Raw genomic sequence first — 13417 nt, 5'->3', positions numbered from 1 at the left:
AAAACAGAACCCCAGTCTAAAAGAGGAAAAAAGAAGAAAAAAAAAAAGCCTTGGCTATGGGGGCAGAGTTTAGGTGGGGGTGGAACTTAGTCAGGGGTGGGGTTTAAGGTGGGGCAGAGCCTAGGTAGGCTTGGGGGTGGTGTTTGAGGATGGGGCGGGGCCTCTGCTTAGGACCTGCGCCCAGAAGGGGAGAGGCAGCATCTCCAAAGGAGGGCCTTCTGGCTGTGGAGTTCCGGAGTGTGGAGGCAGGGCCCTGGGTGGGGGAGTGGGTGGGGTTTAGGCCCAGCACAGTTGGAGGGGTTCTCAGAGGGGGTCTCCGAGTGTGGAGGCGGGGCCCTGGGTGGGGGTGTAGGGGCGGGGCTTGTGTCTGCAGGGCAGGAGGGAGGCTCTGAGGGCAGAGGATTAGGCCCGGGAGCCCAACAGGCTCCCCGGTGCCTAAGTGGACAGGGAAAGCACTGGCCACATTCCCTTCTGTTCCTCCACACCCCCCCACCAACAGTCTCCCACATCCCCGCTGGACCCCTAACCATGGGAGGGTCCCTCTGGCTGTAGGAACTCCTCCCTCCCCCAGCCGCCCCTCAGCGGTGCCGGTCCCATAGGTCTGGCCTTTATTTTTGCTCCCCCTTGCCTCCCTCCTGCTCCCTCAGGACCTGCTGCTGGAGGGGGCTTCGGTGGGCAGAGGATCAGGCCCGGGCTCTCAGCAGGTTCCCGGGGGCCCAGGTGGGCAGGGGAAACCTGGCCACAGTCCCTTTTGATCCTCTGCCCTCTCAAAGGCCCCACAATTTCCCCCTTCGGGCGTGGGATCCCTTCCCCTCCCCCAGCTGCCCCTCAGGGGCTCCAGTCCTGTCCTGCCTCCACTTCTCCTCCCCCCTTACTCCCCCCATGCCCCACATTCTCCCTGGTCGCTGGGGCTTCCTCTTATCCCCTTAGGTGTCCTTGGTCCCCCACTGTGCCTGGTAGGTGCCCTAGTTGTGCGGAGACAGAAATTCTCCATCCTCCTAGTATGCCATCTTGACTCCGCCCCTCTCCTAATATGTTAATATTGCCCTGGTTGAGCTCAGCTTTGCTGGTCATCTTGGTAGTCTTATGCAGTTATTAACAAGATGTTAGGCTGTAGACACAAGACAGATCCTAGTAAGCCTTTTTTTAATTGGTGTGTTTGATATTTTTTTAATCTCACAGAACACCTTTATTATGGCTGTCTAAGTTTATTGTTTTCATGTTTGTATAAGATTTTGTAATCTATATAACATAGGGTGGTTGGATTCCTTACTTTAACTTCCTAAAATGTTAAATGCATTTTTATTTTCCTTGGAAAGCTAGTACTTAGGTATTAGTACCTATGTTGAGGTCTGGCAAACACAAGTTTCTTTCTGACTCTAAGGATTGTGACAAGTAACAATGGAACGTTCTTCTAGAAAAATCTTACAGAATAAGGCAAAATTCCCACTGGGTTCCTGCAGCTCGCTCATCCTCACCCCTGCCCAAACTGTCTGCTTCAGAGAGATTAGGTAATTTTGAGTCTGAAAAAATGGAGAGCATTAAGATTAGCCTTGGGCTTCCCTGGTGGCGCAGTGGTTGAGAGTCCGCCTGCCGATGCAAGGGACACGGGTTCGTGCCCCGGTCTGGAAAGGTCCCACATGCCGCGGAGCAGCTGGGCCCATGAGCCATGGCCACTGAGCCTGCGCGTCTGGAGCCTGTGCTCCGCAATGGGAGAGGCCACAACAGTGAGAGGCCTGCGTACCACAAAAAAAAAAAAAAAAAATTAGCCTTGGTGGCCCAGATGAGTAAAGGATCACAGCTTTTATACGAAGTAGATCTTTTGTGCTGTGGATGACTGGCCTTGCAAACCAGAGACGTTCACCTTAGCTGTTTCTCTGATATCACTCTTAGCTTTATTTGGGGAAATATAATATGTTACTTGTTGGGAGAGCCCTCAATGTGTAATTTTTTGAGAACTGAAGAACCGGGATAGGGAGAAGGCAGGGTCATTGAAAGAAGCAGAGGGCCAACACTGAAGCACTTTTGGGTTGCAGCCCTTAACTCACATTGAGGTTATTTATCTGGACTGACCGTCCCCTACTCCCAAAGGCAGGACTCTACACACATAGTCTTAGCATAAAGCATAAAATAATAAACAGCCTTAGGCCATAAAGAGTTCTGTAGCTATTGGCGTTGCTGATTGGAAAATGGGCTTAAAATATTTAATTACATGCTTCTCAGAGCCCTAGGATTTCATATTTTCAGAGTTGCATAATCTCCTGAATTTCTGTTGACATTTTCTTTGAAGGAACTTTGCTTATTTGTCCCATAACTTTTAGTAGATAGTAGAAAAGTCACATTTATTATTACATAGAATTTTATTGGCAAGCTTTCTCTTATCTTAATTTGTTTTCTTTTTGTTCCTTTTGGTTTCATAGATGACTCAAAAAGACATCACATTTGTTGCTGAATTTCTTACTGAACATTTCAATGAGGTAGGAAATTGGTATTTCTATAATGCTTTTTAAAAAATAATCACAATAAATCGGGATAATGGTAAGAAGTAATCAAATTTAATCCAGTTTAGTTGAAGTTCTAAGCAATTATGTATGCTTTTAAAACTATTGAGCTAATTAATGGCAGTACTTATTTATTAAATGTGAAGCATATAAATTGAACTTTTGTTTGTATGTGTGTGTTGCTACATATAAAAGAGTAACTGCCACCAACAGCTTTCTTAAACAATAGAGTTTTTGGTTTAAATATGTAAGATTTTTTTTTCCTCAGTGAGTTGACTTAAGAATTAAACTATATTTATTCTTTCTAGGCTCCAGATCTTTATAATCGAAAAGGAAAATATTTTAACGTTGAAAAAGTTGGTCAGGTATGGGCTCTGGATTGAATCTAGTTACTAATTTTTTTATTTTTAAAACTTTAGCAGTGTTAGTCTTTATTATACAAAACTTTTTGAAAGTAATATAATGCCAAATTATATAGTAACCCTGCCCTTTGAGTAAAATCACCAAAGAGTAGCTTTAGACTTTTTAGTCTCAGAACCCTTTTACATTCTTAAAATTATTGAAGACTCCGGAGAGCTTTTATGTGCACTGTATCTATCAATAGTAGATATTATTAGGTATTAGAAATTAAACAGAATAAAGAATTATTTATCTCTTAATTCATTTAAAAAGAACAAACCCACTTACCATTACATGTTAATATAAATATTTTTAACGAAAAGTAACTATACTTCACAAAACAAAATTAAGTGAAGAATGGCATTGTTTTATATGTTTGCAAATCTCCTTGATGTCTGGCTTAAGACAAGGCAACTATATTCTCATATCTGCTTCTGCATTCGATCTATTGTGATGTGTTGTTTTGGTTAAGAAAGCCTGGTTTCACACAGGTTGTAGTTGGAAAGGGTAAAGTATTTTAATAGCTTTTTAGATAACTGAATATTCTTTGATACTACACCAGATCCTGACAAGTGGTAGTATCTTAGGTTAGTTTCAGTATGGAATCTAAATTGCATCAGTGGACTTTTCATATTCTGATTCATTAAAATTCATTCATCTACCTTGCACTTTGGATGGATCTTTTACGCTGTGCATGTGATTTTGCCATATCATGTATTGGTCATTTGGAAAATAGTGATTCGCTGAATTACAACGATCTTCCATATGCTGACACCTTTCTTCATACAGTATCCAAAAGTCACATTTTATTAATGTCATTACCAATCTCATCAGACAATATTTAACTGCTGTGAGGTTGTCAAGCACATAGTGGCAGATACAGGTTTTTCAAAATTTTTAATTTTTGCTTGAATGTTTAAATTTTATCATTGGTAATAAATACTGTCAGCTTTTTTTCTTTTTTTTTTTTGCGGTACGCGGGCCTCTCACTCTTGTGGCCTCTCCCGTTGCGGAGCACAGGCTCCAGACGCGCAGGCTCAGCGGCCGTGGCTCACAGGTCTAGCCGCTCCGCGGCATGTGGGATCTTCCTGGACATGGGCACGAACCCGTGTCCCCTGCATCGGCAGGCAGACTCTCAACCATTGCGCCACCAGGGAAGCCCCTGTCAGTTGTTTTGCTTAAAGTGACAGGATCACTTTTTTTATTTTCAAGAACATATCTGCCAAATACCCAAGAATGAGTAAGCATAGTTTGTCTGCCAGTTATTCTTTTGAGTGAAAATGGAATTCCATTAATAACAAAGAAGTGCCTGGCCTGACTCACAACTACATTTTCATAAATGCTTTCCCTCATGATAACTGTCATACTTTGGTAGGCAGCAAAAGTGCTTTATTTATACTTCCCAATTCTGTCACTCAGAATATTAAAAAGATTTTGTTGAGATTTAATGAAATTAATCATTTTAATAGCCTCATTAGAGATTAGTGAAACTGTATGTGGCAAGAAGGAATATAGTGACTGCTAGTATGGTTTGGGGCCACTACTTTGATTCTTGGTGACAGTGCCAGCAGTTTTCTCCACCTGTGCTTTTGACTATCAGGGCAGATGTCATTACAGTAAAAAAGGCAAATAACATCTTGATACTATTATAAAAATAGTAATGACCTCATGGATCTCTGAAAGCATCTTGAAGACTCTCAGAGTTGCATGGATCACACTTTGAGAACTACTGCCATAGATTAGACTGACAGTTGATACTTTTCAAATTAATTTATAAACTTACATGTGTAAGTTTAAAATGTACTTCCTGAAAATAGAACATGAAACTTAAACTCAATTTATAGTCTCTAAATCCACAGCATTCTAATGTTGGCAGTTCAGTTGCTTGGCATTTAGCAAATTTTGGTCATCTCACAGAATAATGCACTTTCAGAGGACTTGGCAGTAAAACAAAATAAGTAGAATAGTGTTAAATATAAACAATTTCGGAGCCTAATGCTTTGGTTTACAAAACTTAAATTTCTAATTCTGTACTTCTAGTACTTAAAAGACGAAGATGATGATCTTGTGTCACCCCCTAACACAGAAGGGAACCAGTGGTATGACTTTCTTCAAAACAGCAGCCACCTTAAAGGTATATCATGAACCAACATGGATTTTGGCCATGTTTATATTTACTTGAGACCAGTACATCAGCAAGTGTACTTGCTGAATGAATACTTACCTAAGTTCTTTAGATTTATGTTTTGTGTCCATTTTATTTGATTATAGAAACAGTAAAATAATAACAGTATACGACATTACCATGTTCAGAAACACTCTGATATTAACTGTGATATAGTAAGATTGCCTAAGTATTGTCTGTTATAAAAAATATGTATAAAAAATAGGATATTGGGAAGAAAACTGTAGAGCCTATCAGTCAGAGAAGTCTATTTTGCCAGTTCCAATTTATTAGCTTTTAAGAGCATATAATGCTTTTAACTCCTATAATGATGCATCATTGTATTCTTCTGAGGTTGTATTTTTTTTTAATTGTTATGCCTTTCATTCTCTAGGATGTTGATTTGTTAAAACTTTATTTAGCCAACATTACTGAGAATACAACACAAAATAGCAACCATTAAATGTGTCAAAACGTCTCCATTTTAGATGAAAAGATTTTTAAAGCATCTGTTTCTTTGCTTTCTCAAAGAATAACCTGACCACAGTTTAGCTATTTCTTAGATCCTTGGGGTAATAGCCACATACATATATTACCTCCTTTAATCTTCACAAGAACCTATGAGGTAGCTACTTGTTATCTTCATTTTACTAGTGAGGAAACTGAAGGTTAGAGAAGGCCCCAAGATGATACAAGGTGGTAAGCGATAGAGCTAGGATTCTGCTGAGTTTTTAACTGGACTTAGTAGTGACCTCTGCTCTGTGTGGTTGCTGTGTATCTGAATGAGTGAGTGAGTGGGGGGAGGCCGAGAAATCTCAGGCCCAGAACTTTGCATACTGCTGTTTTGATTTAACCCTACAAGCCCAAATTCTTTTTCAGAGCAGGACGTATTTTACATTGTTTGAGAGTCTTAAGATCAATTGAGAGAGATGTATTGACGTAAGTTAGCTATTGAATAGAGGGAAAATAAAAGTACAGCTGAGTCAGCTCATTTACCGTATTTAATCAGGATGTCCAAAGAGTAAGGAAGGATGCCTGGGGAGGGCTGATGGCAGTGTACCAGCAGGGTGGCACCTGGACCCTGTCACTGTTGGGCTAATATCCATCCTGGGGACTTTGGGCTTAAAACAGGTTCTACCCTTTTTTTCTCCCCACATCTTCTATGGCTGAATAGAGAGGTGTAATCTTAGTTACAGGTCTCATGTTTAACTTCAGATTAACTCCATCTCTTAAGTGCTTACGAGTTTGCTAGTGTGTGACTTTGGACAAGCTCATTAATCTCCCAGTTTCTTAGTCTAGTATGAAGTAATACCGACTGTCATTATGGAGCTATTAAGAAACCTTTTTAATGAAACTTCTTCCTAGCACTTTGCAAAAATCAAGTGCTAAATGCTTAGCGCACGTCGCTTCCCAGGGGATGTGAGAGAGTCGGTGTTGTTACGTGGGTAGAGGTTGGTGTGCTGGAAGCCAGGCTGCCTGGGCTGAAGTCCTGCTCTGCCACTCCCTGGTGTGGGGCTGAGGGCACGTTGCCTGACCTCTTTGTGCCCCAGTTTTCTCTTCTGTAAAGTGAGGGTGATCAGAGCGCCTCCCTCAAAAAGCTGTTGGGAAGATGAAACAAATTAATCTAGATGCAGCACTTAGGATAGTGCCTGGCACATAGCATATAAGCAGGCAGTATGCATCTGAGCTGTTTTTACTCAAAACACTTCCGACACCAAAATAAGAGGCTTTTTTTCCCTCCTGAGACCAATTCTGACAAAACCTGGGTGTCCTACAGTTCGATTCTGACACTAACTCTGCAGAGTTACCACCAGACTCCACAGGGTTAGGACTTAGTCCCACAAGACTGCCCCCACTTCAGAGTTCAGTCACAAGTACTGGGTCCCCAGGTTACCCACATTTCTGTTCCACTTGGCTACAGAGTTGGGGCTTCCCATGCTTCCGTTTTAATAATTTGCTAAAATGGCTCACAAAACTCAGAAACACTTAACTTATATCTACCAGTTTATTATAAAGCATACAACTCTGGAATAGCCAAATGGAAGAGATGCATGGGGCAAGGTATGGGGAGGGGCATGGGGCGTCCATCCCCTCTCCAGACGCACTGCCCTCCCAGCACCTTAAGCATCGACCCAGAGGCCCTCTGCTCTGTCGTTTAGGGGCTTTATGGAGTTTTCATTATGTAGGGGTTAGGGGTCATTGGTGATGGGACTCAACGCTAGCTTCTCTCTCCTACCCGCAGGTCGAGGGAAGGGGCTAAAAGTTCCAAGCTTCTAATCAAGGCTTGGTCTTTATGGAGACCAGCCCCCATCCTGAAGCTATCTAAAGGCCTCATTAAAACAGAGTATGCTCCTGTCATCCTTATCACTCAGGAAATTCCAAGAGTTTTAAGGAGCTCTGGGCCAGGAACTGGGGACAAAGACGGAATATCTCTCTATGATACCACAGCACCTGTAACCTGTTGGGAGCTTAAAATGTTAACACAATTAAAGCTCGTTTTATCCAGCATAGCTGGGAAATGAGGTGCTGTGAGGGAGGCCTACAGAGCACAGTGGAAGAGGGTAGGCTTGGGAGTTGGATCTGGGTTTGATTCAGAGTCTAGCTTCCTAGTCATTCTTACACTGGGCAATTGCCTACACCTCCTAAGCCTCATTTTTTTTCTTTTTTTAATCAGTAAAATAAAGAGTATGATGCTTAATATATACAGCTATTGTAAACAATAGAAATAACAGGTATAAAAAGAGCCTAGCATACTTGGTGTCACTAAATGAAAAATTATATATTACTTTCTACTGATAAAGTAGTCTTTTCAAAAGTAAAGAGCTTATTTTCATAGCACCAGTTTCTTGTCTCCTGTTTTTGTTTTCACTATCACACTCTTCCAAAACAAGTGCTGTTGTTATACCATTGTGGCAAAGAAGAGAGAAAAATGAACTTATTTCATTATATGTCTTATGGTTCCCAAATCATCCCTTTCTTCTTATAGCCAGCGGAAGCATACTGTTGGATTTTGGTGGGAAAAATAAAATAAGAATAATAAGCTGCAAGGACTCAGCTTGTAGTAAGTGTGGTGGTTTTCCGTGGACTGGCAGCAGGGGATGATGCAAGGCAGAAGGCCACGGTCATTTTTAGTGAGGTCGTGCCAAGGTATAATGAAGTGGCCAGGGAGAATTCCACCATCAGATAAGCTGTGTGGGCTGGCTCTAGCAGTAGATTAGTTTCTCCTAGTTAGCTGGTTTGTTATAGCTTTTAATTTTTTGTTTTTGTTTCAAACCAGAAAGTCCTTTGCTGTTTCCTTATTATCCTCGAAAATCATTGCATTTTGTGAAAAGGCGGATGGAGAATGTTATTGATCAGTGCTTGCAAAAGCCAGCAGTAAGTTTGAAAGAAATGCATATTTTTGTGTAGGAGCAAGAACATCTGTAATATGTGGCTCACTTATGTAAATGATCGTAGTTATTAAGATGAACCGTATCAAAATGCTGATATTCAGCTATTTTTGACTAACAAAAATGGCAGTTTCATATGGTTCACTCTAATATTTCCTCTTATTGTTGCTTTCTTACATAAATTAAAAAATAAATACATGGTTATTGAACGTGTTGACGTCCTTTAGTATTTTATTTGTGCCCAGAACAAACTTATTATAAATGGTCTTAGTTACAGAGCTGATGTGTCTGTTAACTACTGAATGATATATGATTGATGCTATGGGACTAGAAGAGGTGGTTTCTAACCTGCCATCACTTATCTCCAGGGTCCTTTTCAGCTTAGAACTTTCTCTCTACCTTACTTCCATGACTGTCATTAAAGTTTCTTGCATGAAGGTTGGTGATAGAGATGATTTTGCACTAGACTTAAACAGTGACGACCAGTCACTTTCTATGGAGTATTTATTTTTGTGTATGTACGTGCTTTAATTATATTTTTAAATCTTATTTAGGATGTAATTGGAAAATCGATGAATCAAGCAATATGTATTCCATTATATAGAGATGCTAGAAGGTAATTCTATTAACCTTTTTGGGTGATATAATTCAGCAGCCAATTAAAATTTTTCTTACTTTTTTTTTTCTTTTGTTTTAGTGAGGACTCCACACGTAGATTATTCAAATTCCCTTTTCTGTAAGTGTCTCTCCCCTATCTCATGTGAATAATACAGTTTTGTTCTATGCATTGGTAGCTAAATAATCATGTTTTGACATTAATTTTTTTCCTTAGGTGGAATAATAAAACCTCAAATCTGCATTATCTTCTTTTTACTATTTTAGAAGATTCACTTTATAAAATGTGCATCTTAAGGAGACATACTGATATTTCCCAGTAAGTATTAATCTGAAGTTTGAACCAAGGAGATAAGATTTTATTATTTTTAATCATAAAACATACCACTTCCCTTCCCTACATTTCAGGTTTTAGTTAAGCTGCCTTATGACTTTAGGCTTGCTAACTTAACTGTTCTGGTCTTCGTTTTCACATTTTTAAGGTGGTAATGCCAAATTAGGAAGCTATGTGATCCCTTCTAATTCTAGATTATTTAATTTTGTATTGGTATATAGCTGTTATGTGTAGGATATTTTTAGGGTTAGGAAAAATACAATAGAATAGGATTATATCTCATCAACTTGTGGAAGTTCAAAATTATATTTTGGCTTCCTTATAGAAAGGATTTTTACCTCAGGTTAACTATGCCTTTCATTAAACAAGAAGCCTTGCATATAGAGACTTCTTTTGAGAATGCAAATAAAAGTTCTGAAAAATAAATCATATTCAGGATGTCACTAGGATCTCAAATGATTTTAAATCTAAACCTGAGGGAAATTTTTTGAAACCAAGATGTAGCCCGAGAAATAATTTGGTTGTCCCAAACATCCTTATTTTATAAGGAATCTTGCTACTTTGGTGACTAAAAGATTTTAAACTAAGTTGTAATTTTGATGTTAGTTTTATCTGTCGGGTTTATATCAGTTATCAGTATTCTAGAGTGAGCGTAATAGTATTTTGGTCTGGGGTTTGGTGATTAGGTAAATGTACTAACAATCATGTTCTTTCAAGCATATATAGATTATTGCCTATCCAACTTGTTCTACAAAGTCTCTTCCCCCACCCCCTTTTCTTTCTTGAAGATCTGTAAGTAATGGACTAATTGCTATTAAATTTGGGAGCTTCACATATGCCACAACTGAAAAAGTGAGAAGAAGGTAAATCTTGAATCTTGTTTGAGTGAGATGTATATATAATAAATACAATTATAAGAATATGGTTAGACTCAGTTACAGTGATGATATTCTTAGAAGGCCTTCGTCATTTGCAACTTAGGGGGCTGGGTTGGTTATGTATTTTATACTTAGAGGATGATTTGACTTACAGTGAAAGGAACCTTACTGGCCTGCAGGAATTTTTATAGTGCGCTTTCCTACAATTAATACTTCTGAGCTCTTTGTCCACTAAGAAAGTAATGTGGGTCCAGGGGGCAGATGGCTGAAGTTCTTCTTATGACCAGCAGAGGTGTGAGGTGGTATCCTTCTCACTGGGGTGGGATTTTCTTAGGGCACAAAGGGTAACAATACTTGATGTCATCCTGAGGCTTTTGCAAGAGAAAGAACTGACACTAATCCTAAACCAACCTTTTTCTTGCTCTTTTCCTTACATAAACGAAGTTCTTTATGATAATGTCTTTGAAGTTGTGTCTTTTCATATGTAAATCTTATTTTTACTTTTCATTCTAGTAAACTCTGTTTATTGTATATATGTAGATACACACACACACGTACGTACGTACGTACGTACGTACGTATATACATGCTGTCATTCATGGAATCTCCACAGGCTTAAGGCCTGACCATTGATGTCAAGAGGCCTGACCATTGATGTCAAGAGTTTTCTGGAGCTGTGAACCAAGTTCACAGGTTTTTCTTTTTTCATGATTATCTGTTTTCAGGGCCTAGCTATATTTGTGAAGAATCAGTACAACATTTAACTGTGACTTTAGTGTAAACTAATGATATATTTTAAATGTTACTGTATAGAATGTCACTTGATATTTTCATTGTCAGTTTTCTGCTTGGTACCAGTATAATGTTATATATACGGTATTTTCTCAGTCATGATAACATCTTTGCTATAACAAAACTTATTTTAATTCTAGCACCTACAGTTGTTTAGATGCACAGTTCTATGATGATGAAACTGTCACAGTAGTTCTTAAAGACACTGTAGGACGTGAAGGAAGAGATAGACTCTTGGTCCAGTTGCCGTTGTCTTTAGTGTATAACAGTGAAGATTCTGCAGAATATCAATTCACTGGGTCTTACTCTACAAGGTAACTTACATTAGTAAGATTGTCTTTCAGATAGAACAGTTAAATGTTTTTTTAATGTATATTGTACATTCTGGTTCTTTAGGTATGATAGATAAATAAAGTCAGCTGAGCAGAAATGCTTCTATTTTTTTATTGAAAAAATACTGGCTTCAACAGCTCTTCTGTCAAGAATTATTTGCTGGAACAAGGTGGGGAATTATTTGGTGTGGAGAATGGAACTTCTGTTTTCAAGGATAGCATGAACCCCAGTTTGTAGTAGAATTATTTTAGATTTGCCTTTAGTATTTTCCTTTCAGAATTAGGACCTCAGTAGCCACATAGAGGTTCAAGGTCAGTTGAAAGAGATGGGCTTTAGATTGAGATTTAAATAAGCAGATCTCTAATTTTTAAAATGAGTCCATGTGCTTACCTTGAAAGTGAATCAAAAACCTTACTAAGGTTTCTGCCTTAAAAAGGTATTCTGCCTATTTGGAAATGCAGTTTTTTCATAGAATATAGTATCAAACCCTGATACCACCCCTAGTAAACCAGGGAAAACAGCCCCATTTCACTCCCGGGTTGGTTTTCTCCCCTCTCTAGGCTAGATGAGCAGCGTGGTGCTATTCCCACCCGTACCATGCACTTTGAGAAGCACTGGAGATTACTGGAAAGTATGAAGGCACAGTATGTTGCTGGGAATGGTTTTCGCAAAGTGTCCTGTGTGGTAAGTATTAAATTGTTGCAAAGAGTAACAGAAGCAACAGGATCTGTAAGTCCTCTCAGTGCAAACCTTTAGTGATGTCAAGCTTTTATTGATTATGAGCATGTAGTGGCCTTAGCTATTTAGTTCTCTTGTTCTGAGAAAGCTTACTAAGTAATTAATAACAATTTTAGATTTTAGTAATCTTGAAATTGTATGTGAAGATCCTTATATACAAAATGAAAGCTGAGTTTAGTGATTTTGTCGTAAATTGATGGGAAAATAACTTTCCTATAAAACCACTTTTTTCAGATTACTGATTTCTAATTTTTTATGTATAATGTTAAGCCATTTTTTAAAATATTTATTTATTGTTTTTAATTTTTCTTTATTTTTTATTTTTATTTTTTTGCTTTATAACAGATTTAATCAGTTATACATATACATATGTTCCCATATCCCCTCCCTTTTGCGTCTCCCTCCCGCCCTCCCTATCCCACCCCTCCAGGCGGTCACAAAGCACCGAGCTGATCTCCCTGTGCTATGCGGCTGCTTCCCACTAGCTATCTACCTTACGTTTGGTAGTGTATATATGTCCATGCCACTCTTTCGTAGTTAAGCCATTTTAAAAGTTCTTTTTTTGGCCTTTTCTTTAGTTAAGCTCGAATCTCCGTCATGTGAGAGTATTTGAAATGGACATAGATGATGAATGGGAGCTTGATGAGTCTTCGGATGAAGAGGAGGAAGCCAGTAATAAGCCTGTAAAAATAAAGGAAGAAGTATTGTCTGAGTCGGAAGCAGAGAACCAGCAAGCTGGCACTGCTGCTTTAGCTCCAGAGATGGTCATTAAAGTAGAAAAACTTGACCCTGAGCTAGACTCATGATCTAGCTTGCCATTATTTTGAATGTTCTCTTGTCAGAAAGGACACAGATGATGATCAAAGATGTGTTGGACCACTTAATTTTCTTTGTGAAATAAACAGTAAATTTTATTTATTTTTTATTCTGCGTCATCTTTTAGTGGTATACCCACTGTGATAGATTTTCTTTTCACCAAGATTTCTTTTTAATACTGTGTGCAGAACTAGTGTTAAAGAAAATATAAATTGAATGTGAAGAAAAAGTTTAATCTTTTCTGTCAAAAGGTAGGTATCAGGAGTCATTCCTGTATCAGGGAGAAATTAACGTTTAGTCATTCATCACTGGAAGTTTTGATGCATTTAGTATTTTTAAAACACAGACAACATTTATTCCTGTTTTTCCATCTTCCTCTTCTAGTTCATTTTAGATCTCTAGAATGCTTTCAAAATTATGTTTTTATACTGATTTACTGTAATCCTAAATAAGCCAAG

At 38.8% G+C, this 13417-nt stretch overlaps 1 protein-coding gene across 1 annotated transcript in view; it reads left to right on the top strand.

Annotated features, from left to right (window-relative positions):
* ANAPC4 (anaphase promoting complex subunit 4) overlaps positions 1 to 13057 on the top strand; it is a 42090-nt gene extending 29033 nt beyond the window's left edge. Inside the window, exons 18-28 of the mRNA XM_081253749.1 lie at positions 2421 to 2477; positions 2810 to 2866; positions 4941 to 5034; positions 8342 to 8439; positions 9008 to 9069; positions 9151 to 9189; positions 9286 to 9387; positions 10191 to 10265; positions 11213 to 11386; positions 11966 to 12089; positions 12722 to 13057. Of these exons, the coding sequence (XP_081109875.1) occupies positions 2421 to 2477; positions 2810 to 2866; positions 4941 to 5034; positions 8342 to 8439; positions 9008 to 9069; positions 9151 to 9189; positions 9286 to 9387; positions 10191 to 10265; positions 11213 to 11386; positions 11966 to 12089; positions 12722 to 12949 (1110 nt within the window). The 3' untranslated portion in view covers positions 12950 to 13057. The remainder of the gene's footprint in view (positions 1 to 2420; positions 2478 to 2809; positions 2867 to 4940; positions 5035 to 8341; positions 8440 to 9007; positions 9070 to 9150; positions 9190 to 9285; positions 9388 to 10190; positions 10266 to 11212; positions 11387 to 11965; positions 12090 to 12721) is intronic.
* The last annotated feature ends 360 nt before the right edge of the window (positions 13058 to 13417 follow it).

The sequence above is a fragment of the Mesoplodon bidens genome (assembly GCF_964165515.1).
Source record: "Mesoplodon bidens genome assembly, chromosome: 1".
NCBI classification, from domain to species: Eukaryota; Metazoa; Chordata; class Mammalia; order Artiodactyla; family Ziphiidae; genus Mesoplodon; species Mesoplodon bidens.
This window is presented reverse-complemented; position numbering and strand designations above follow the sequence as displayed.